The sequence below is a fragment of the Lutjanus erythropterus genome, chromosome 23 (genome assembly GCF_056507025.1).
Source record: "Lutjanus erythropterus isolate fLutEry1 chromosome 23, fLutEry1.hap2, whole genome shotgun sequence".
Classification (NCBI taxonomy): domain Eukaryota; kingdom Metazoa; phylum Chordata; class Actinopteri; order Lutjaniformes; family Lutjanidae; genus Lutjanus; species Lutjanus erythropterus.
In genome coordinates, this window is record NC_139339.1 from 26,827,627 (window position 1) to 26,851,843 (window position 24,217).

The 24,217-nt window shown below is 40.2% G+C and overlaps 1 protein-coding gene across 2 annotated transcripts; it reads left to right on the forward strand.

Moving 5' to 3' along the window:
- Positions 1-78: 78 nt before the first annotated feature.
- On the forward strand, positions 79-23,683 carry rce1a (Ras converting CAAX endopeptidase 1a). 2 transcript variants are annotated; one of them, XM_084712538.1, is made up of 9 exons: positions 79-248; positions 2,856-2,958; positions 3,092-3,175; positions 4,787-4,865; positions 4,969-5,136; positions 7,075-7,146; positions 7,280-7,342; positions 23,339-23,416; positions 23,529-23,683. In XM_084712538.1, the coding sequence occupies exons 1-9, from the start codon at positions 79-81 to the stop codon at positions 23,612-23,614; spliced, it is 903 nt and encodes a 300-aa protein (XP_084568664.1). In that variant the 3' UTR covers positions 23,615-23,683. The 2 variants fall into 2 exon arrangements, with proteins under 2 accessions (XP_084568664.1, XP_084568663.1); XM_084712537.1 differs by lacking the exons at positions 23,339-23,416; positions 23,529-23,683 and adding an exon at positions 9,193-11,224.
- Positions 23,684-24,217: the final 534 nt, after the last annotated feature.

Consider the following 24,217-nt stretch of genomic DNA (forward strand, 5'->3'; position numbering starts at 1 on the left):
TGTGTGTCGGTGTTAGATGGTCCAGCAGCCGGCCCGGGGCTCTGCGGTTCTCTGCTTCAGTGTCAGCCGGTGGTCGTCATGGTGGACGAGGAGGATTTATCAGCAAACCTGCTGACAGGAGACATGAAACACAGCAATGGCGACTTCGTCCCTCCAGATGGTCTGTGCTGGGTGTCAGTGCTGTCCTGTCTGCTGCTGGCCTGCTCTTATGTCGGCAGTCTGTACGTGTGGAGGAGTGACCTGCCCAGGTGAGACACGCGCAGTGAAGTTGTCCTGCTCTTTACTACGTGTACTATGTCCATTCATACACTATTTACCTCCCTGTGCAGGACTATGAAACTAAAGACTCAGTGTGCTTCAACATTTAAATCACAAACATTATAGATATTATAGAGATCATAATTGGTGCACATGTTCTCCCTGAGCAGCTGCTATTTGTAGAGACACTATTAGCGCCGCTGTGGTCCGTAATGTAGCATTTAAAGGTAAATTCCCCACTTTTTCCATGTTGCTGTCCAGTCAGTGTTGCTGGTATATGTAGTTAATTGAACCAGTGCTGCTATGTCGACTGAGAAAGCTGAGTTCTCCTGCTGTAAAATCTGTTGTTCTTCTTGCTTCCAGTGATGTCACAGTGTGCTCATTGGTGTAAACGTAGACATAAACAGATACATTGTCTTTATTACTGATCACCTGGGGTTATTATTTTTTGTTTGTTTGTTCTCCGCCATGATGCCTAGATCAAGACTGACCTGTGAATAAATCCATGTAAACAAGGGGGCTGCTGTTTTTGTCAACCGACCTTAGTGAATGGTGTTATATTCAAACAGTTATGCTCTACATGGAGGGAGTTAAACAAAAACATTTTTTTCACTCCATATAAATCATAAACCTTTGAATATAACCCTGAGATACACACTGAGATCTTGATCTTGGAAACATAGCAGCAACGCCGACGTCTTATCAAAGGTCAGCGCAATAAAAGCACAATAATAACTAACTTACTAAACGTTTTCAGGGTTTCCTTTAGGAAATTGGTTAGCAGAAGTGCTAAGCACTCGCTTATATGATGGATTGAGAATTAAAAGCTTAAAACTACAAGATATTTAATTTTGCTGTGACATCTTGCATACAGAGTTTAACATTAACCATGGTTACGAAAAGTTGCTCCATGACCACCAAGTTTTATCTTCATACTGTGAGTCTTCACCAACACAACATTACAGTTATACATCTAGATTCCTTTGCGTCTCTGTGTTAAACTTTTTACAAAAACAGTACACATTTCCAGCTAGCTACCGATACGTCAGGGCTACTGAAGTCTGGGTTTAAGAAGCCTACTCAAACTGCTGGAAAGATCCTTAAGGGGATGGTTCCTCCAAAAATGAAAATTCAGTCATTATCTACTCACCCTCGTGCTGATTGAGGGTTGGGTTTATTTTGTTAGTCCACAAAACACTGTCCTAAAAGCTAAACCTGTGCATATGCATGAATAAAATATTGCTAAATAGTTTAAGTGACTAGTATTTCTGGTGCCGACTAGCGAGGGTGGTGACGTTCAATCATGTAGCTGACTACTCGTGCACTTCCCTAATTTTTATTATTATTAATAGTGTATCTCTTTAATAAAATATTGTCCTCTGAGGGGAAAAAATCCTCACTTTTATTCAGGTCAGTCTGTATCATGACTAAATGGTGGATGATATTCATGTGTTTGCATTAAGGCAGCAGGATGATGTAGACCAACACACAGAGGAGATGATGAGGGAGAGACAGCATCTGGACAGTTCAGTCCATCATGGTTTCCAATGATGCAGTGCAGTACAGATGTTTCCTGGAGGCAGCGAACATCTTCCTGTATCTCACTGAGAAACTTCCCTCTAATCTGCAGTGTATAAACCACAGAACTGTACAGTAACATCAGAATTCACGATCAACAAAAGTTTTATATCACGTCGACACACACCCTCCTCTCTGCTGCCTTTCTCTCCTCTCTTGCAACTATTAATAAACGTTATGGAGTAATAAAGTACTTAAAAGAACACAAATCAGACTTGGAGTAACAGAACTGTACAGTAACATGATGATTTGTGATGGTAAAAAGTTTTTATATCACGTCGACACATCTGTCCATATTCACACTCCCTCTCCCTCCCTCCGTCTCTGCAGCAGTTCCACGTTTTTTCTTTTACCTGGTTTCAGTTGGTGCTGCAGGCTCATGCCTTTTTTATTCCATTTAACTTTGCTCAAACATGTACTACGGCTGCAGAAAAAAACTCGATTGCACTCCAAAATCGAAACAAGTTCAGAGTGGGAGTGTCAAGGCAGTTTGACATGTGTCAAGATGCTTTTAGTGCGTGTTCTGCCATTTAGAACAATGGATGTGCTTCAGAATGTGAGTGTCAGATGCTTTTAGTGCTTTTTGGCCTTTGCAGAAGAACCAGATACACATAGGTGGACTATGAAAAAACAAAAAGGCAACAAAAATGCAGGAGTGCATGAAAGCAGGAGTTACAGTGGCTAGAATATGACACATCCAACTAGTCAAGTGACTGAAAAGTCAAACTCGTGTTTCATCTGAACCACAGTTCATGTCACTGTTAAGGAAGGGTGTGTTAAATTGCCTTTTCTGCATTGTTTTTGCATAAGCTTACTTTTGGGCCACCGAAAATGTAAACTGGCCACCAAAATTAGGGGCTCTGTGGTCCGTGGGGACAGTGCTCATCTATTCCTGGGATATAAACAAAAGCATGTCAGGGCTGGTAAAGTATTTGACTGTTTGAAGTCATGTTGATGCTCGGCTTGCTGTGGCAGCCTCCTGATCATGTTCCTGTCTCCACTGCACACTCTGTTCTCAGGGATCACCCCACTGTGATAAAGAGACGCTTCACCAGCGTCCTCATCGTGTCCGGCCTGTCTCCTCTCTTTGTGTGGGCATGGAGGGAGTTCACAGGAGTCAGGGTGAGTCTGCGACCCAGAAACCACTCTGTTCCAACACCTGAGGTTTATTAGGTTGTATAAATGCTGTCATGTTGCTGTCTGTCACATTGGCTGTTGTGTTAACAGAAAGGCTTTTGTCTCGTTTGTGTGTCAGACTGGTTCATCATTACTGGCTCTCATGGGGATGAGATTTGAGGGCCTGATTCCTGCCATCATACTCCCTCTGCTGCTCACCATGGTAAGAAACTGATCTGCCATGATTATGATCATATTGGCTGAACTGAAGCTAAGTGCCACTTTAACTGAAGTGCCTATCTTACTGTGAAGTAAGAGCAATATTACAAAAATCTACTTAAATAAGAGTAAAAAGAAGATATGTATATGTACACTTTTAAATTTAAGACCATGTTCAGGCTACAAAATAAAATGCATCAACGTGTCAATATACTGTATATATTTATCAAGCCCCTGCAGAGCTCTGCATCCAAATATATTCACATTCAGGGTTCAACCTTTATGTTTTTTTCTCTTGCCCCCAAAGTGGAGCAGAATTCTACTTGCTGAAAGTCAGTGTTTACCTGCCCCTGTACAAATTGTTTTATTAGTTGTTATTAAAGAAAAAAATTACAACAAATGATTAAATTATTTGTTGTGTTTAATCTAGGGCTGCAACATCTATAAAATGTCAGAAAATAATGAAAAAATGTCCATCCCAGTTTTTCTAAACAGACACTGATGTCTGTTTTTTGTCAGTCTAAAACCCAAAGATAATCAGTTTAATATAGAACTGCAGTGATTAATTGATTAGTAATTAATTATTATGTTAATCCTCAACTATTTTGATAATTAGTTAATCAATTGATGTAATTTATTTTTAAGAAAAAGCCCTCCTAAATGTCCTAAATCCTAAATTTTCTGGTTTCTTTACTGAATTTCTTTGGATTATAGGCAAAACAAGATATTTGAGGACGTCATCTTGAGCTTTTTCACTGTTGTCTGACTTTTCTTTTTCAGTCTCTTTATTGATATTGAACAAACCCAGTTATAACTCACTCCCACCCCTTATTTTCTGACATTTTATAAACCAAACAACTAATCGATCAATCTAGAAAATAATCGACAATGAAAAAAAATTGTTAGTTGCAGCCCTAGTTCAACATAACAAACTAAGAGGTGCGGGAAAACTCCATATTTGAGAGGCTGAAAATGGCAGTTTTCTTCCATTCAGCATGAAATATTGCTGCTTTTATAGGTAAATCTCCTTCATAACTTGCCCCATCAGATAAGTGAGACACCAGATTTACTTGCTCGACATGGTATCTTACTTCCCCGAGGCAAGCTCATTGTTGAGCCCTGCAGCTACTCTTTGACGCTTCCACAGCACTTTGAAACACAGTGGACGGATGTTTGTGGATGTCAGTGACTGAAATTGCTGATTGCTGTTTAATTGTTGAGACGTGCACCGGTGTGCATTTCTTTGGGAATGTTACTGGGATGTTGCTGGGAGTCAGCTTCACTATTCATCATGGGTGTGGGACAGGACAGGAAAAAAGTCAACGGGAGCAGGAATCATAATAACAATTGGTCAGGTTTTTATATATAAAAACTCGGAACAGGAACAGGAATTCTGTTTTTCTCTGACATGGGAATGAGACAGGACAGGAATGTTTTTGTCAGGGTCACACAGGAGTAAAAATCCACTTCCGTGTCACCCTCTACTGTGCATTATGAAATACATCATCTGTTTCTTTGATCACCTTTTTGTCAAGAATGATAAGATACTTTAATAAGCTGTTTCCCTCTCAGTCAAATCCAACCCCCTCAGGTTAAAACCTGTCCTATGCTGCAGGTCCTGTTTCTGGGCCCCCTCATGCAGTTGGCTATGGACTGTCCCTGGAGCTTCATGGACGGGATCCGGGTGGCTTTTGGTGAGAACATGCTGGATTTTTGGAAATATCTGCTGCAGGAAAATACTTTCTGTGATAAAGTGCGTTCTGAAATGACCTCTACCCTGTCTTTGCCTTTCTGCAGACCCGTGGTTCTGGATGTTGTGTTTCAGCGACATGCGCTGGTTGAGGAATCAGGTGGTGGCACCGTTGACAGAGGAGCTGGTGTTCAGGGCCTGCATGCTGCCCATGTTGGTGCCCTGTGCCGGTCCTTCAACTGCCATCTTCACCTGCCCCCTCTTCTTTGGTGTGGGTGAGTTCTGCCAGTGTCACACTTTGGCTCCAGGCTTAAAAATCTCAGGAGAGACTGAAGTATATTTATGATATTACTTTGTGTTTTAAGTGAATCCACAATGGAATTAAACTGAAGTTAGTCACAAATTAGCATCTGTTTTATTTGATGAAAATCAATGACCATTCCCGTGTTATTTTTACCACTATTTTAAAATCCTTGCTGTACTATTCCAAGGCATGATACATTTTCATATCCCCCCTAGACAGCCTGCCTGAGGAGTGTATTCCCATGATACATGGACCATTAAGTACAAAACAGCTATGTTTAAAAGTGTGCATGTGTGCGACATATCTTTTGAAAGCTAAGATTCTTGTGTTTAAGTTGATGCAAACCATTTCAAAATACAATCAATGCCATGAACAAACAATTACAAAATTTAGGCAGCTCGCCCCTTGAAGCCTCATTTTGCTTCACTGATTGATAAAACTTTGACAAAAACGGCCTTTGCAAAGGTCCAGTCTAGCGTTTCCATTTGAATCAGGTGTGTTGGAGCAGAGAAACATCTAAAACATGCAGGGCAGCGGGCCCTGAGGACCAGGGTTGGGAAACGCTCCAGTCAGTCAAATCCAGTAAAATATTTAGTTCAGAACACACTGTTGCATTGATAAATACCCACAAACTGTGAGTGCATCATTTCAAATATCATGATCTTCCACTTTTTTCCCATCATAACGTGAGTTAGCACATAAATATTAGCAATAATTTGGTATCAGAATGCCAGCTGCATTCTGACCTTTTGATTGACACCTCACATAAGTCAACAGGAGCTTCAATTTCCTGTCCACACCCTACAATTTTAGACATATATAGTTACCACTTGGGATCGTACGCTAACGTTGCTGTGACTTAAACAAGCCGCTGCTTGCTGTAATATCGCTGTCAGGTATTGAAATTTGGCACAGATTGATTTAACGTGAATAGCTTCTCGAAAGCACCAACAGAGGATGGTGCCCAACCCTGCTGACATACACTTCACCTCAGAAACCACCACTGAAAGTGCAGAGTGTAAGGCTAACACAGCTAACATTAGCCACATTACAACTGCTGCTGTCTTAGCCTCTACAGGTAAGAAGAGAAGATGCAAAAATATTCAATGCAATACAAGCAATAGAGGGTCCTTGCTCCATTTCTCTATCATTTAAGGGGTCTGGCCTGAAAAGCATTGATGACCTCTGGATTAAATGGCTGCGTAATACTAAAGGTGTTATCTGATTAGTTAACCTTAAGCTCTACAGAGCTTCTTAGTCACGTTATTATTTTGGTTCGGTCTCACCACTCTCATCAACCTTGTTTCCAGCAGCAGGCAGGTGTTTTTGGTGAAGAAATCCACTTTGCACTAGCTGTGCAACTAGCTGGTGAATGTAGTGAAGTATTTAGCCGCTAGGAATCAGATGTTTTTCTCAGGAGCTGGTGGAGACCAAAAACGGAGCTCAAAGACATAGACTAAGACCCAATGTCCATGTAGCATTTTTTTGTCTGAGCACCAGCATCTTTCTTTCAGTTCTTTCCAATAAACAGAGAGCCTATAAAGCAACATGCGACCACCTAGAGAAAAAAAATTCAGGAAGGCCCTGGTGTCATCACTTTGTGGGCAGCCAGTACAAAATTAGATGGTGTTTTGTGACCCTGATAACCAAGAAAGCTTGGAGAGGAGAAGCTTGCCAAATGATAGCAGCTAAGAAACAGATGGAGTTGATACATCTGGTATGTGACATGATGAACCAACCAGAAGCTAATCTGCACCTCGGAAAAACATTATTGACTAAAAGAGCACTTTCTTTGTTGATTTTGGTACTCTTTTATTTTGTTCTTACATTTTGTTTTGTATCAGTTCGCAGTCATAGCAGATACATTCCTGATGTAAATCCAGCAGCAACGTTCTCATTTCTCTTCCAGCTCATTTCCACCATGTGATTGAGCTGCTGAGGTTCAGACAGGGCACACTGTCGGGGATCTTCCTGTCTGCAGGTGAGAACTGCTGTCTTTAATGATGTCTGTGGAGTGCGGTGCATTCATTGTGACTGTATCACTGTCAGAGGTGGTACAGATACAGTAGTAGGAAGAGGCTGATGATGAACCATGTTCCTCTGGTCTTCAACAGTGTTCCAGTTCTCCTACACAGCAGTGTTTGGGGCCTACACTGCCTTCATCTTCATCAGAACAGGTGAGCAGCTTTCATTTACATCTACACTTATCAACTACGCTGTATTTTCTTCTAATTTTTCTGCTAATATCTTTTGCATGTCAGTGCCAATCTTTGAATTAGATAGTTTTTGCAACAAATGGATTACCAAAGAATTTGTAAAAGGTAAGCAAATCACATTTATTAACCCTCAAGTATCAGTCAACATCTGTTTTAAATGAGATTTGGCTTCATGGTGAGGTACATTTTTTCATTTATCTTGAGAAATGGTAATCTTAAATGGTGGCCATATTTATTACTGTAAAAATGATGGCCCTCAAATACAAAACAATACAAATGTTAATATGTAAGTAAGTTCAAATGGATATAGAGCGTAAAGAGCCAAGAAAAAATGCTTTAATTTGTCTCTTTGGCCTGTACCAATTCAAGGTGATGCTCTTCAGACTTCAGAATGCCCTATCTAGCCTACTTTCTGTTCCTTCGCCTATGGGTGAAGGAACTTGTCCTTGGTGACCTACAGGGAAATACTGTCTAGTGTATTTGGATGACATCGTCATCTATTCCCATATATCCGAACAGAACGGCTGTGACATACACACAGTTCTTGACAAGCTAGGAGAGGCTAACCTTACTGTGAACACGGAAAAGAGGCAGGTCTTCTGGATGTCACCCATGTTTCTGGGCCATATTGGTTCCGCCGCTGGATTAGAAGTCAATTCTGAGAAGATAATGGTAGTAAAGGACATCCCTGTCCCTCACAATATCAAAGAACTTAAAAGATTTCTTGGGATGGCTGGATGGGAACATCACTTCATTGATTGCTTCGATTGTCTCAGCTTGCTAAACCACTCAACAACCCTAAAGGAGAGGAAAGGAGCCAAGTTCATTTGGACTTCCTGCTTTCTCTGCCAATCCTGGGTGATCTGGATTTCAACCTCCCATTCATTGCCTTCGCCAGCCCTACTTTGAATCAGGCAGAGTGGAGTTACTCAAGGACAGAGCAAGAATGACTTGCTGTTGTCTCGACCCTGGAGAAATGGAGTTATAACTTGGAAAGCAGACGCTTTAAAGAGGTGACCGATTGGGTGGGCCTCCAGAAGTTGGTAGAATTCCATAAAGGGAAGTACAATACATTGCCGGATGCTCTGTCAAGAACTCCCATGGATGACCCCCAGTATCAACCTGCTGCTGCGGTATGTTCCATCTTCACTCCAGCAACTGCTTCTCCATCATTATCATTATGATGCAAAACTTACAAAAGTTTCTAAGCCCTTGTGTAATTGGCCTAAGATGAGCCTGGATGTGAGAGAACACGTTTGACGTGGCAAATGTTCAGAATCATCACTGCTTTTGCTGTTAGCGTTTAAGAGGCAGCTTGTTTCATGCCCCAGCTTGGCAAACTTGGCAATCACTGACCAGTACGGGTTATGTCACCACTAGAGGAGTGAATCCAGTCCAAATGAGGCTTTAGACTCATGCCAGCTGCTGGGGCTGTGGATAATCCCCAGACGACTGCAAGTAGAGCTTGTACAGGACAGGCCTAACATGGACCGGCTAAATGCACGTGACCTCTAATAGATGTATTAGGGTGATGCCATCGACAATGGTTTAGCATGTTTGAGATTCCAGAGACATGGCCAACTTAAGTTCAGCAATGTCATTGGGACTTTAAAAACCCATAATGCTCCCAAACAGCAGATCTAAATTATGTCAGAGGCTCTTCTAACTCTGGTTTCTCTCACAGATAGGTCAGAACTAAAAATAACATTCACTGGACCCAACATCCTGTACCCAATTGTTTGAGACAAATCCCTCACTGCAGTGCAATGGCAAGGTCCAGTATTAATGTCTCCTCTTCCTCTGTGTTGCAGGTCACCTGATGGGTCCGGTGCTCTGCCACTCCTTCTGTAACTACATGGGTTTCCCCGCCATTAGCACAGCGTTGGAGCACCCCCACCGCATAACCGTCCTCTCCTCCTACCTTCTGGGGGTCCTCCTCTTCCTCCTCTTTCTCTTCCCCTTCACTGACCCCTCCTACTATGGCCTCCCCACACCAGTCTGCACGCTGGCCTCCTCCCCCAGCTCCCTCTGCCTCTCCTGATCCCTGCTCTCACACACTTCTCTGCTCTCCACTGATGAAGCAGTTGAGGGTGTTTTTCTTTTGCCAAGTTAGAGTTCAGGTCAGGTCCAGTTTGGGCCCACAGCGCTAATAGCCATGTCGGCTAAGTTGCCATGGAGAGTTGGGGAAATCTGTAGCTATTTTCTATGGTCTATGGACCCTCGATATGTCAGTGCATTTACATGACATACATCTGTTAATCAGCTGATGCTCTTACCCAGAGGGACTCATTTTGAGTAGGCGGGGGTTCATGTTGCTGGGAGTGAACCCAACACCGTCTGGTTTCAGGACAGCCTCTGTACTGTGTGGCCTATGCTGCCACCCTGATGTGTGGTTTTAGTGAGTTCTAACACTGAAGGACAGTTCCTCCTCAGATCCTCTTGCGGTGATAGATTTCATCAGTTTGTGATGAAGCGTCATAATGTACATTTCTGGTGTACTCATTTTCCACTCAGCCTGCCTCACCTTTTTGAAGGATAATTCTGCTTTATTACAGCTTGGGTCTTATTTTCATAATTTTGACATTAATTTCCATCAGTAGTAATAAAATGACGAGTTATTTCAGAGAGTCCATTCGTCCAGAGGAGTCAGGTTTATTTTAAGTGAAAACAAAGGGGACCAGTAAAATTAATTACTCAAACTGTTAGTTGTAAAGATTAGTCCAGTTTTTGTTTGGGCTCGCTGTCAGTTTGACCTCAAACAAAGTAGTTTTGATATGGGTGTCTATTTGCACCTGATAATTGAGTGTCTGTTTGCACCTGGGTGAGAACAGTGACACATTAGCTATTTGGTTATTTACACCCGACCTCCTACTTTGCCATGAAGAGAGACAGAGTCACCCTAGAGAGGAGGTAGTGGGGGATGAATGGCTTAAACACACCCAGGGTGTAAATAGCCAATGTGGGGATTTACCCTATACACTACAACAAGTAAATCGTCACATTGACTATTCCAAACCAGGTGCAAGTAGCATCGTTGGCTACTGACACCTGGGTGCCTGTCTCTGCCGTAATAGGCTATACACACCCTTTTGTGAATAGTCACATTGGCTATTCCAACATGGGTGCAAATAGCATTGGCTACTGACACCTGGGTAATTGTCTCTGCTGTGCTAAGCTATATACACCCTTTTGTAAATAGTCACATTGGCTACTCCATCCCTGGTGCAAATAGTGTTGTTGGCATCTGACACGTGTACTTGTCTCTGCTATTCTAGGTTGCATACACCCTTATGTAAATAGTCAACTTTGGCTACTCCACCCCCAGTGCAAATAGTGTTGTTGGCTACTGACACCGGGGTACTTGTCTGTGCCATTCAAGGTTATTTATACCCTTGTATTAATAGTCAGTTTGGCTCTTCCACCTTGGGTGCTAATAGCATTGTTGGCTATTTACACTTGGGTGCTAATAACCTCTGCCTGAAAAAACTATTGGCTTGTTCATGACCTGATCATTTGACTGTTTCTCGCCTCTATTAACCAATAGAAATGATGGTCAGAGGTTTGAAAATAAGACTTGAGTAACAGACCTTTGCTCTCTGACGGGTCTCAATATCAATTTCAGGGTTTGGGGTTGGGTTGGGACCATTTTGTTGGATAAAGATTGGTGCTTAAGTTCAGGTTTTGTTATTTTCAAATGTAATTTGTTGCATTGGCTCAGTGAGTTTGGGCAGTTCTAGTTGGGTTCCATTGAATCTAAAAGAGGCGGTTTTAAGCCTGTTTTGGGTGTTTGCTTGTATTGAACTGAACCAAGTTGTAATACAGCAGAATTATCCTTTAATGCCTTTGAGCACCTCCTGAGTGAGACATGGAAATTGTTGCTTTCAGCAAAATGGGTTGTCTTGCAAATCTTTCTTGTGAAGACAGTGAGACACACCCCTACTACAAACTCAACATGTCTTATGGCTGCACTGCATTCTGGTCTATAGAGGCTCATAGAGATGTTCAATTGCAAATAACCCTGCTGTAGCTGCACTGGAGTACAGGAACATTAGGGATGTGTTGATATAGGAAAAATACACCATTAGACAAAATGGTGGCAGGAATACAATCTACATGATCCATAGTTGTTTTTAATGTTCTGGTCTTGTTTTTAACAGAAACATTTCAGCTGGATTTTTTTCTTTATTTGAATTCAGACACCTGAACTTTTGTAGAGAGATGTTCTGCTGGAACCAGTCAGTGTTTTTGTATGATATATTAATGGTTATTTATATACCTCTGCATGTTTCAGTGCTGGTAGCTTTGTTGGTGATGGTGGATGATGGGATAGCTTGTACGGGGGAGGGGTCACTGTTAATACTGCCTGAAGCATACTCTATGCAAGTGCACAAAACTACTTGTACATACTTGTAAAGCCTAGATTATACTCCCAAACGAGGAGAAAAGTGTAGTTCTGGTTACACTACTTACCGGAGTTTGTTTGGTGGACCAGTCCACACATGCACAGTAGATTTACAAGATTGGTGACGCTGCCACGTGGATATAGCCACGTGCTGACAACAGATTTGGGGCATACACACTGTCTGCACCCTCTAATGTAAAAATTGACTTAATGCGAACCCTAGCAGACCCTCGCGGAAAGCAGGGTTTGTGGTGGTGTACACTGTCACACCATTTCTCATGATTGGCTTGTTGAGGCAAAGTCATCTTTTGTCTTCTTGTTGCACCCACCATTTTTTGACTTTTTCTTGTTCTTAGCCAAATGCAACAAAGGCATGAATGGATTTTTGAGTGGACCTACAGGGTACAGGCCCAGGTGCTGAAAGGGTCCAAGAGGGCCACAGGACCAGAGCCTCTGTTAGGAGTGACTGTTAATATTTTTTAATGTACAGTCAGCAGAACAACTACAAAGGAAAATGACCACAAAAAGAAACAAAATGACAGCAGAAAAACAAAACAACCACAAAGATTGACATGGAGACAACAGAGAAACAAAACTACAAAGAGACATATTACGATAACAGAAAGAGAGACAGCAGAGAAATTGAAAAGGACTTCAAAGACAGACATTTTGACCACAGAATCAAAACTACAAAGAGAGACATAACGACGACTGAAAAACAAAGCAATTACAACGAGAGACAGACAGCAGAGATGCAAAAGGACAACAGAGAAAAAAACAACTACAGAGACACAAAGACAGCAGAAAGATGCAAAAAGACTACACAGCGAAACACAATGGCAACTACAAGGAGAGAGAGGGACAACAGAAAAACAGAACTACAAAGAGAGACAAGAGATTCAAAAGGATCTCAAAAAGACACAAAAATCAAAGCAAGAGACACATAATTACAAAAAGACTCTAAACTACCACAAAGAATCACAAAATTACCACAGATATGACTACTGAGACACAAAATGAGTACAAAGAAGGATCCGAAAAGATGGAAAATGACAACAAAGAGACCACCAAAATGAAAAAAGTACCACACCGTCTCTCTTTCAGTCTGGGTGTCTTGGCCCCGTTAAGAAGGGTGAGTTGGGCTTATACATGCCTGAGCCCAGGGGCCCACTGTCTCATGATATGTTCATGAACAAAGGAGCTCTTCTTGGGAGGTCGCCATCTTGTTTTCTCTTGTGCATGTGTGAAATGTATCTGCATATGCAGACTCCCGATTTTTGTTTGTACAAATGGGCGTGCGGCTCTGGTGTCCATATGCAAGTTTGCAGCTGTCAGCGTGCATATTGTGTAGCGTAATCCAGAGCTTTAGGATTTATGCAACATAATTCTCTAACACTGCAACTCCTGAATTTGAGTTTCTGCAGCCTGAAGTATCTGCATTTGTGTCCTTACACAGAGTATGTTTTGGTCTTAAAGCTGGAGATATGTTGTGATATGTTGTCAACCACCAGCTGTTTTTTGGAGGATCTTTTACTTTGAGGTTCAAAAATGGCATCTAAACTTTTTTTTTTTCTTACGCCAGTTGTTGATAGTTTTTCCATTCCAATATATCCACTCTGGGCATCTGGCCCACAGGATCCCTCAACCACTCACTATTAAAATTTGCTTCTATGATTTGTTAGGCCGTCTCTCACACAGTAAATCTGTAGATTGATGCCTCCTGCTCCCACTCTCTTGCTTCAGTTATATATTGCCTTTAACTGGGGGGAGAGTAAGACTCCAACACTCAGGTGTCGTTAAATAGAGGCAAGAATGCTCCAGCTATTACATTGCATGCTGCTACTTGTATATTCACCATACAAAGCCAGGAAAACTCATAGTGTCCACATCTGTATACAGATTTAGTTTAAAAACTCACCAGAAAAAACATGAATCAATTGTCATGCTGAGGGTGAAACTCATTTATTTATGAACCTGGGATTTGTTTTAATACTTTGATCCAATATTTTACTCACCAACACAGGTAGGTGCAGAGCTGCTACAGTTAAAAGATCTGATAGGGCAGCAACAAACTGCTTATATTACATATCCATAGTTTAACCAAATTATTTAAACCACTTGGCTGGATTTGGGAAAAACATTCTGCCAATAACTGTGAATGTGAGGCAAAAAACCCTTGCACCTTGATCTGTCTGAGCACCATTTGTGTGTTAGGAAACTCACCTTAGCAATGAAGTTTGTCATTAAAGGGTAACTTTGATATTTTTCAACAGTGTTTGAAAGTGATACAGTATTGAGTGAGACAGACTGCAATGTAATCTTTTGGGGCAATTGAGCATCCACTAAAAGTGCTCGATTTGGCCACTGACAGGCTCAGATTGTTATTCTGGCAACATTATGGAAGGGATCCTGACAGAGAAAGAGTAAGATCCTTTTTGTTTAAGCAGAAACGGATGATTTATTCCTTTCGCCAAAGCCACCAGACTCCATTTCCAGAAACAGTAATCGTCATAAAACACACTTCATTCAAACTTGACAGAAACAGTCACTGTTCAACAATCACCAACTCTGGTCTGGTCAAAATTATTCTTCACTGCATGGACATGTTTTGCACAGTTGCCCATAAGATTTACACTGCAGGTCATCTGATATATGCAGTGGTCTCCCTCAATACTGGACCAATTTAAAAAAAATGTTGTCTTCATTAGTTACTTAAACTGAAAAACATGGAACAGAGGATCTAAATTGAGACTATAAAGTGACCATTTAAATGTCTTTTGATGCTGGCCCCACACTACAGGAGTTTAAAGACGATTTTCCCCAGATTCACCCCTCTGCAAAGTCTGGGCCATATCTCGGTCGATACTGATGTTCGGACCAGATTATCCAGTAATGTGAGAGGTTTACAGATCCAATCTTTACCCACTGTACAATCTAAAATCTAGATGATTAGGTTGGTACAGAGGTAAAAGAGGTGTTACCAAGCAACTGTAAATCTATCCCTTGTGGCTAATGTTAGCTTTCATGCTACTGTTGACTAGGGCTTTGACGTCATTGACTGCTCCCAAAAAGCAGTTGACTAGTCGCACAAGATATATCTTTTTTTTTTTTTTTTTTAACCCAATAACAGTGATCAATTCTTGTTATAAAAATCTCAAATACAGTCAGCAAAGAATCTAAGCGGGACCAGCCTGGGGACAGATGAAATAGCTGAGTCCTTGGTTGGCTCTGAGAGGCTGATTGAACTAACCCTCAGCAAGCTTGTGTGAGCAGGAGATTCTGTCCGACTGCAGTAACAATACAGATGCTTTCTTGCAGGGATAGTGGGCATCTTTCCTTTTCTAAATACCTTAAACTTTGTTAAAACCACAGACAAATGACTAGTCTACAATGATGCAGTGTCAACAAGTGTTTTTGCTAGTTGACTAGTCTGTAAAAGCCCTACTGTTGACAGATATTAAAACCATTAAAATCTCACCTCCAGTTCTGCCTAAAGAATATACATGCTGTGTTGATCGCATCTCCCTAAACATCTCCTCATCCAGGCTCGTTTAGGTTCTGCTTTTGTTTTTTGTCTTTGCAAAGTGTTTATGTTATTTCAGCGACTTGTTCACGTGACATCACATTCCACATGAAATCATGCAAGATCGTGTTAGATTGTGCCCTCTCCTCTGGCGCGATAATCTTGAATCTTCAAATCTTGTAGTGTGTTTATGTTTAAGATTAGACTTAAGAGAAAAGAGAAAGTTTCTCCTGATGTGTGTGATGCAACCAGATTTTAAAATCTGTCTCCTGTAGTGTGGGGGGGCAGCCTTAAGTAGCCTTAAGCAGCTAGAAATAAGTTTCAAAACTGACAAAAGACCCTCAAGTTGTAAAAAAAGAAATGTTTTCCTTCACTTTTATTTATGACCAACATTTCATTTTACAGTTATAGTTATTTGCACTGGACCTCTGTGCAATCTTGTAATATTTTTGTTCTCTAGAGGGGATATCAGGGTGCATCACTGGCTTCTTTCTGTGTAAAATGCATTTTATTTGGCTGATAGACTGATTGGCTCAACCAGCCAGTGTCCTCGCTGTGAGACAGCCGGACTGCAGAACTAGACGACATTCTTCATGGGACTGAATGACTGACTCGTTAACCTGTGACTCCACTTGTTGAAGTTATTGATAGCTTACAGTTGGTGATATCTGAAGTGACAGGAGGAACTCAAAACAGCAAAAACACTATAAGCTATATTCATACTGTGAAGAAGACGTGGGCTGCTTGGGTCTTCAGCAATAAATCCTTTATGTGGATCCATGTGATCTGACTGAGCAAGTAAAGCAGCAGATTCTGTGGCTGAAACAGGCCGTGTGTGTATATTTATCATTTCGGACGGTTAAAATCATTCTTGGCAGGTGGTGAACTTGGAAATTTTTTGTACCGTACCTACCTGAGTCTGCCAGCAGAGGGCGTCAGAGCGCCGCGTGAGGGGCAGAGCTGCTGAGCAGCGCTCCATTCTGTTTACCAGCCTCTCTGACATCAGTCATCAGTCACTGCAAAACCAATCCACTCTAACTTATTTTTGCTTTAGCTTCTACATGATTACGCCCCATTAGAGGAGACTGATGCAGAGAGGAGGAGCCCTGAGGTGACACTAAACTTTAACTCCCCTCTGCCTCCCACGTTGTTCTCTCACAGCTTCTCCACTCGCTGCCTGTAAATCATGGTTTCATTTCAGTTTTACAAACATCCTGAGCTAGACAAAAATACTCCATAACACCTTGCCTCAAGATTGAATCCATCCCCCTTGTTTTTATACTGATACACCGAGCCCTAGTGAAAGTCAGAAAGCCACATAAATCTCGCTATAGCATAGTTCTTATTTAGCTTTGAAAGTACGGGTTTGGGGTTTGGCTTAATGTTAAATTTGAACATATAGAAGTGATGACATATCTGATTTTTAAACCCATTTAAAGTCACTATGCATAGATTTTACAGTACATGCAATTATAGCATCTTTAAATTTGCTCTGATACTGTGTGGTTTTGTTTGTGTTGAAAAATGAGCCACTTCCAGTGAAAAGTGGTCACGGACTTTGGCCTCTAGTTTTATGATGGAAAAATGGCGGTGACTGACGATAACGCTGTAGAATCAAAATATAACAGTGGCTTTGGAAATTAGAATACATTAAAGGGATAGTTTGGAAAGCTTGAAGTGTGGTTGTATGAGGATCTTATCCAGAGTTGTGTATTTCCTACAGTAGTTTGGAGAAGCAGCAGGAATACTGGTGTAGGAGGTAGAGTCAGAGAGACTGATATATCGCTCGGTCGATACTGGCCTATCACTGAATTTTTTTTTTTTTAATTCTTTTCTTTAGTTTTATAGACAATATTTCATGTAGCCCACCCACTCTTAAGAACTGGGACAAATCATGTCCTACCCAAAAAACATAAATTAAATTTAAAAAGTACTAAAACCAATAGCCTAATTCCAATTCCATTTTTGGTGGGATGTATTCTTTAAGGATTTATGTATATGAACTATAATATAATTTATTAAATGTTTTGGTTTTTGCTTTAATTTTATAAATTTCTAAACTTTGTGGCCTTTTACAAGATTTGAAAGCTGAGAGTTTCATCTTTCGCAAGAATGTGCGATATATTTGATCCTTTCTCCTTAATTGAAGTTTAATATAAATATATATAGTTTTGATTTTTTACATTTATGTATTTTTACTTATTTATAATGAAAAATATTAGTGGTAATTTGCTGCCGGCTTGTCAGCCACAAAAACCCAGTCTTGGTTGAGCTCCTGTAGGAAGCTAAGCATTGCACTGCTGTGGGTGACTTTACCCTGCTGTGTGACAGAAGACCACCTTTATATAAGCCAAATGTCACTCTCTCCAAACCAACCAAACTCCATTGGCAAAAATGCTTATTTTATCTTGACAGTACAGGAGTCGCTGGTCTACTGCTGCCTCGATCTTTTAGTTAGTTTGTGTTGTTGTGTGACTTCAGTGAATCCAAACTAACCCTTTAAAACACCAAAGTCACACAACAACACAAACAAACTAGCAGATCGAGGCAGTGGCAGACCAGCAACTTCCAAGTTCTGAGAGGTAAAATTGTGCATTTTGCAAATGGAGTTTGGTGGCTTTGGAGAGAGCGATATTTGGCTTATATAACAGCTGCTTCCCATCAGAAAAGGCTGTCTGACAGTAATGTAAAGTGGTGAAAATATTCTAAATACAGTATAACAACTAATATGACCTCATATAACCCCACCTCAAATAATCCAAACAATCCCTTTAATATTACTGTTAGGTCACTAAACCTACCAGATATGTTCTGAGTCCCTGTAGGGATATAATAGGAATATTATACAGGGTATAATCCTTAAAAAGAGGCACATAGCTCCCTTTAATCTCATTATTGCAGACCAAACAGTAATGTGTGATCATGCATCGTTCCACCACACAGCCCAGACACTCTCCACATATAATTTGCAGGCTGTGCTGTCTGTCACTCAGAATGCTTTTTCGTTTGCCTTTGCCTGATCTCGAGCTTCTCTGTCAGCGGCTCAGCCTCAGACATAATCGGGGCGAAACGCTCGTTTTGCCTTTACTGCTGTAGAAAGAAAAAAAAAACGCTTCATATTTTTTCCCAGCCAACAATGACACGTCAGTATTTGCTGTTGAAGATGCAGAAGCTGCACATCTGTAACGATATGCAGAGAGCAGCGTCGACAGAGACTGCAGAGTCTATTTTTGCTGAGCTTTAGCAGCTCCGTTATTTTAATACACAACACCCAGAGGAAGAATAATTTCAAACGTGTGTTTTCAGAACTTGTGAAATATGAATAGTGAGTCAGCTGGAAAAACAGAACTCCACAGATGTTTATATTGAGCACTATATTTTGTAATCAGATCTATTTTGGTGACAGGAACAGAGCGTACAGATATGTGCATGTATTTTCTGCTCACTGTTTCACACTTGTTGTACAATTCAAGTTAGAGATGACAGAACCGTGTTTTAGTATGACAATCTTTTACAGAAACTTTGGAATCACTCTGCAAAATATCTATTTGTAAATAAATAATGTCATTTTCTACATCGCTCTGTGTCTGTGCTCTTATTGATTCCTCATTAATGGACTAATTACTGTTGTAGGGCATATTAAGATTTAATTTTTCCCAGTCCCTTGATCAGAAAATAAACCATTTCTCCTATTTGATGAAATTGTAATGTTTTAATATGCACGACATACTTTGTTTTAGATAAGATGATTAATTCTGAAGACATTTTCCAAAGTTAAAAGCATGTATTGATACATTCACATACAGCAGCAGTGTTATATTTAATTTCACTGTCCAGTTCAAAGTATCTTATTTGAATTGTTCAAGGAACTGATTGTAGAAGCTGTAAATCTGAGACTCTGACTTTGAGCTTGAGTTTCAAGTGAGAATTTAAATCAAGATTCTGAAACAAAAGTCTGAATGTAAAGCTTAAATTCTGAGTTTAAGGTCAGAATTCTCAGTTTTGCACCCAAGTCCAAAGTCAAGTTTTGTGTCCTAAACAAGTGATAATGTAACGGTGATTCCAGTGTCATTGATTTACAAAGTTAACTAACTGTTAAGCTAAGGTGAGCTAAGCATTAGCTTGCCAGCTATGTTAATATTAGCCTCACCTTACTGTTCTCTGTGAAATTTCAAATGTCAGATGAAGTTAGAAGTTCTTGTATCTCTAATCTCCATCTTTGCATGCAAACAAAATGATCTTTGCGATCATTTTCAACTGGAGATCAGTAACGCAACGTTAGCTCTTCATGGTTCTCTCCTGCAACTTGATTGGTTCAAATAAAGTGGATCTGGGGAACTAGGCGTTGACGTGTTGAGAATGAATAGTCTTGGGTAGGGCGGGGCTTACTGAAGGGTCAGTTGGGTCAGATTTTAACAAAACCTTTGCGGTTTTATAACTTGTAACTAATATGAACAAACTTAAATCTTCAATGTGAATATTTTCTGGTTTCTTTACTCCTCTGACACTGAACTGAATATTTCTGGGCTGTGACTAAAACAAGACATTTGAGGACATCATCTTAGGCTTTGGGAAACGCTGATTGACATTTTCCACCATTTTCTGACATTTTAAGACAGACAAGTATTAATCATCTATGAAAATAATCAGTTACATCCCCAGAAAAAAATCAATGAGGTTAAAACAATGGATAGAGGAGAAGAGACAGGAGATTTTTTGCAAGATTGTGTCACACACAGTAACAGCAGATCAGCAGAAGGGTATTTGATGATCATATCTCCCAAAAGACATGAAGAAACTTTGAACAATTAAAGCTAAGAGGAAGGTCCCTCTTTTGACATAAGCAGCACCTTGTCCTCCGGTTCATCTGGAAAAAAAACTGAGTTTGTGTTCCAGAAACGGTTCCGTCCCCTCAAACAGTGGTAGATGGCTACATGGAAATATGTCCTCACAGAAACCAGATGTGGGCAGATGTTATCAATAGTATTCACTACACAGAAAAAAACACTGCAGTGTCTATTCTGATACCCACTTGAGGTGAATTTTTTTTGTAAGAAAGAAGAGGAAGAAGAAGAAAGAAGAGCAGAGAGAAGATGTTTTCGTTCTTCTCCTGACTCTGATTGGTTGAAGTTAGCCTGTGTTACACATGATAGACAGATGGTTCATCCAATCACCTGCCAAGGGTTTTTTTTTTAAGTGCTTGCCCTTTTCCAAACAGTTTCTAAAGATGACCTCCCTGATGGTTCTGTGGAACAAACCATCTGATGTGTCAGGTTACCATTTCTCTTGTATTTCATCAAATTGTAAAGTTTTAAGATACACTTCATACTTTGTTATAAATATTATACATGTTCAAGTAATTTGCCAGGTGTCACCTGACTTTAAAGTCAGAAAGGATAAAAATAAAATAGATAAAATAAAAACAGCAATATCAAAATCATCAAAAATCAAAACACGCTAGATAAAATGAAAAAGGAATCTTTAATTAAAATAAAAACCACAAAATAAGTGTTGAGCTCTCTCTTAAAATTGTCTACAGACATTTCTTGTCCAATATCCAAAGACACCATGATCCAAATCCTTGGTGCAAAACTACTTAAGGCTGCATCACCTGCACCAGATGAGCTGAGGGAGTGATTTGGAACACACCCAGACAGGTAAGGCGACAGGTAAGAAGGTGCTAAACCATTAAGAGAGAGAATTTTAAGATTCATCTTAAACATTACAGGGAGCTGGTGCAGATCAACAGTTTTTTGGAGTAATTCAGAATAAAGTGCATTACAATAATCTGAATTTGAGAATACAAAGGCATGAGTCAGTTTTTGGGAAGATTTTTTGAGAATTCTGAGAATAAAGTCAGTTATTCTGACTTCAATCTCAGGATTCTGACTTTACAAGCAGAATCAAAGAATCACTGAGGTTAAGACAGAAGGCTAGAGGACAGGAGACTTATTTTTGCAAGATTTGTCACATGTAGTAACACCAGGTCACCTGCAGTTTCTCCCAAAAGACGTGAAGAAACCAGTTAAAGCTGAGAGAAACTTCTGTCCTTTCACATCAGCACCTTGTCCTCTAGCTCACCTGGAAAAACAAAAACTAAAGTGGGTGCAGAGAATCTAAAGTCCAGTCCTCAGCAGCAGGAAGTCAGAATCAGAGCTGCAGGGTTGAACCAGCAAAATGAACGCACAATCAATGACCTGTAATAGAACAATTGTTTTCCCTGTAACACTGGTGGGTGGCGATATGGAAACATTCCCTAACAGAAACCAGATGTGAGCAGATGTTATCAATAGATACCATTAAATACATTGAGCAGAACACTGTGGTGCCTCTTCTGTGTTAACCACAGATCTTACTCGAGGTGAATTTGTTTTGTTACATAAGACAAAACCTCTAGATCAGGGGAGAACAATTATTTTTAATGGGGGGCCACGTGAAAAACTGATCAGGCCGCTGTGGGCCAGACACTATAAAATCCTAATAATGATCAAATCTCTAATAATGGAATAGTCAACAGTGTTATAAAGGGCACTTCTACTGTTGGTCATCCTTTATGAATTGCTATGTTGCACTGTGGGCTAATATTTTGTTGGCAATCTCCAAAACTTGATGTTTTACAGTGAATCATGCATGATGCATACAAGTTGCAACAACAGTAGCAGCAAAAGTAGAAGAACATAAGCAACATGGATGTACAGCACTGAGTGAATAAAGCTGCATTTTAATATAAAAGATACAGTTCATTATCTTTACCAAGGAACACAGCACTGACCCCTTTCAAAATAAAAGTCTGATAACGGTTTAAAGTGATAGTTCACCCAAAAGTGAAATTTCACTCAATATCTCCTCCCCCCTGTGTTGATGTGAGGATGGGTGAAGATCTCCAGTTCATAAAACACTCATGGAGCTTCAGTGGAAAACAGCGTTGCAGCCAAATCCAGTACAATTGAAGTGAATGGTGACCAGTTTTAAAGTGTAAAAAAAAGACCACAAAAAAACCCACAAAATGTCTCCATACTGCTGGTGTAATCCAAGTGTCTGTAAGCCACAACATTAACATTTGACTCAAAAAGACAGTTTACAGCATGTTTTTATCCTAAATGTCAACTGTAGCCTCTCAGACCTGATCCTTGTGCACACGCCTGAAGCAGGTACACAGACTCTCATTTTATTTCAGTTACACTTTACATAAAAAGCCAGGAATAACTTTTTTGAGTGTATATTTAGTTTTTGCAGTTTTCTGAATGTCATTTATTTAGTTATTTTATTCCTTCATTTTTCCTGATTTTCTTTCCTTATTGCGTTTACTTAAATTACTAGAAGCAAAGTTAAACTTTATTCCCAGCATGCTGACTTCTTACTGTCCCAGTAATGTCAATCACAGCATGTGAAGTTTCTGTCAGATGCAGCCTGGCTCTTCTCACACACTGCCAGTTTGGTCGCATGGTTTGATTTTCACAGCTCCTGTCAAATCACATAACTTCTAGTTGTACAAGTTTATCTTCTCCCGTCTTGTTGGATTTTGAAGGATTACATTTTTTATTTTTTGAGAAAGGAAAACTTGTGACTGACAGTTTAGAGAAAGCAGAGGAGACAGAGTGATGGAGACTTTTCTCTGCATTCAGATTCAGATCCATCTCCCAGAGGCAGAGCAAATCACACAGTGGGAAACGTAGATCTACTTTTTTTCCACCTGTTTTTTGCATTTGAAAACTGGTCACCATTCACTTCCATTGTTTGGGAGATTCTGCAGCACTGTCCTTTTTGGGGTGAACTATCCCTTTGATAATCTACATTAGAGTGTCATATGATTAATAGAGTAATAAGATGTGGAATATGAAGGGTGTGGATTGCGGATGCAGAACAACAAGATTTCTCCCTCCATCATAGATTGCATTTCATTGATTATGTAAACGACACAATTTCCTGCAACACTCTTGATTTCCTTTTGCCTTCTTCTTCCTCCACTGCTCATGTCTTATCACCCACTAACTCTCCCCTCCTTTCTCTCTTTTTTTTAATCTCTCATCAGTTCCTCTCCTCCATCTCCACCCTCTTGCTTCCATCTGCCCCGTCACAGCCGCTCGCCCTCAGCTGAAAACAATCAAAGGTAAATTTAAAAGAGGAGGGAATTAAAATGGCCTCAAGAGAGGCTCAACATGGCAAAGAGAGGAAAGTCAAACTGGGAGAAAAGTGATTACCAATTTCATCTCATTACACAGTGAACAGAAAGGGCAGACGTTCATCTTCCTCTACTCTGATATTCTCTCAAGGGACGTTTTTAAAGAAAGACAGGAGCAGAAAGTAGGTCCTGATGATCTGACAGAGCTAAAAGAAGCTTCAGCTGAGAGTATGTCTGACTCCATACAGACATTTTGAACATCATTCCTAAACTTGCTCTGTGTCAGAAAACACCCTTGTTCCAAGAACAAAAGCCTTTCAACTCTAAAAGTAACATTGTCTACTGATAACATAGGTATAATCATCTTTGTCTTAAAATCATTTTTTAAAATGAAAATGTTGGCCCTTTTGTGTGAAATGTGTCTCAGATTTCTGTCAGCTCCATCAGATTTGTACAAAAACATGATTTAATCAGGCATAAAAAGGGTCAGCTATACACTAAGGACCCCTGTCTCACTTCCTTGTTTACACCATAACATGTCAACTCTGTATCCCTTCTAAATCAAAGTTAAAGATGAATTATGATTCTTCTTTCTATTAAAAATGTGTATTTTGATTAGCACTAAGAGAACTCCTATGACTATGACTATGACTATGCTGTGAAATGAATAAAATCTATCATCTTGTCAACTCTGTAAGACATTAACTTCTACATTTAATAATAATAAAAATGTAATCACAAGGAGTCTGGCCCGTTAAAACATATTTTCCAGCATAATTGAAAAGTAAA

Bases quoted from the DNA above. Each gene is read 5' to 3' on its own strand.
- rce1a (XM_084712537.1), top strand. From the start codon at position 79: ATGGTGGACGAGGAGGATTTATCAGCAAACCTGCTGACAGGAGACATG. The intron at 3,176-4,786 runs GTAAGAAACTGA...CCTATGCTGCAG, and splicing joins TCCCTCTGCTGCTCACCATG to GTCCTGTTTCTGGGCCCCCT. The intron at 5,137-7,074 runs GTGAGTTCTGCC...TTTCTCTTCCAG, and splicing joins CCCCCTCTTCTTTGGTGTGG to CTCATTTCCACCATGTGATT.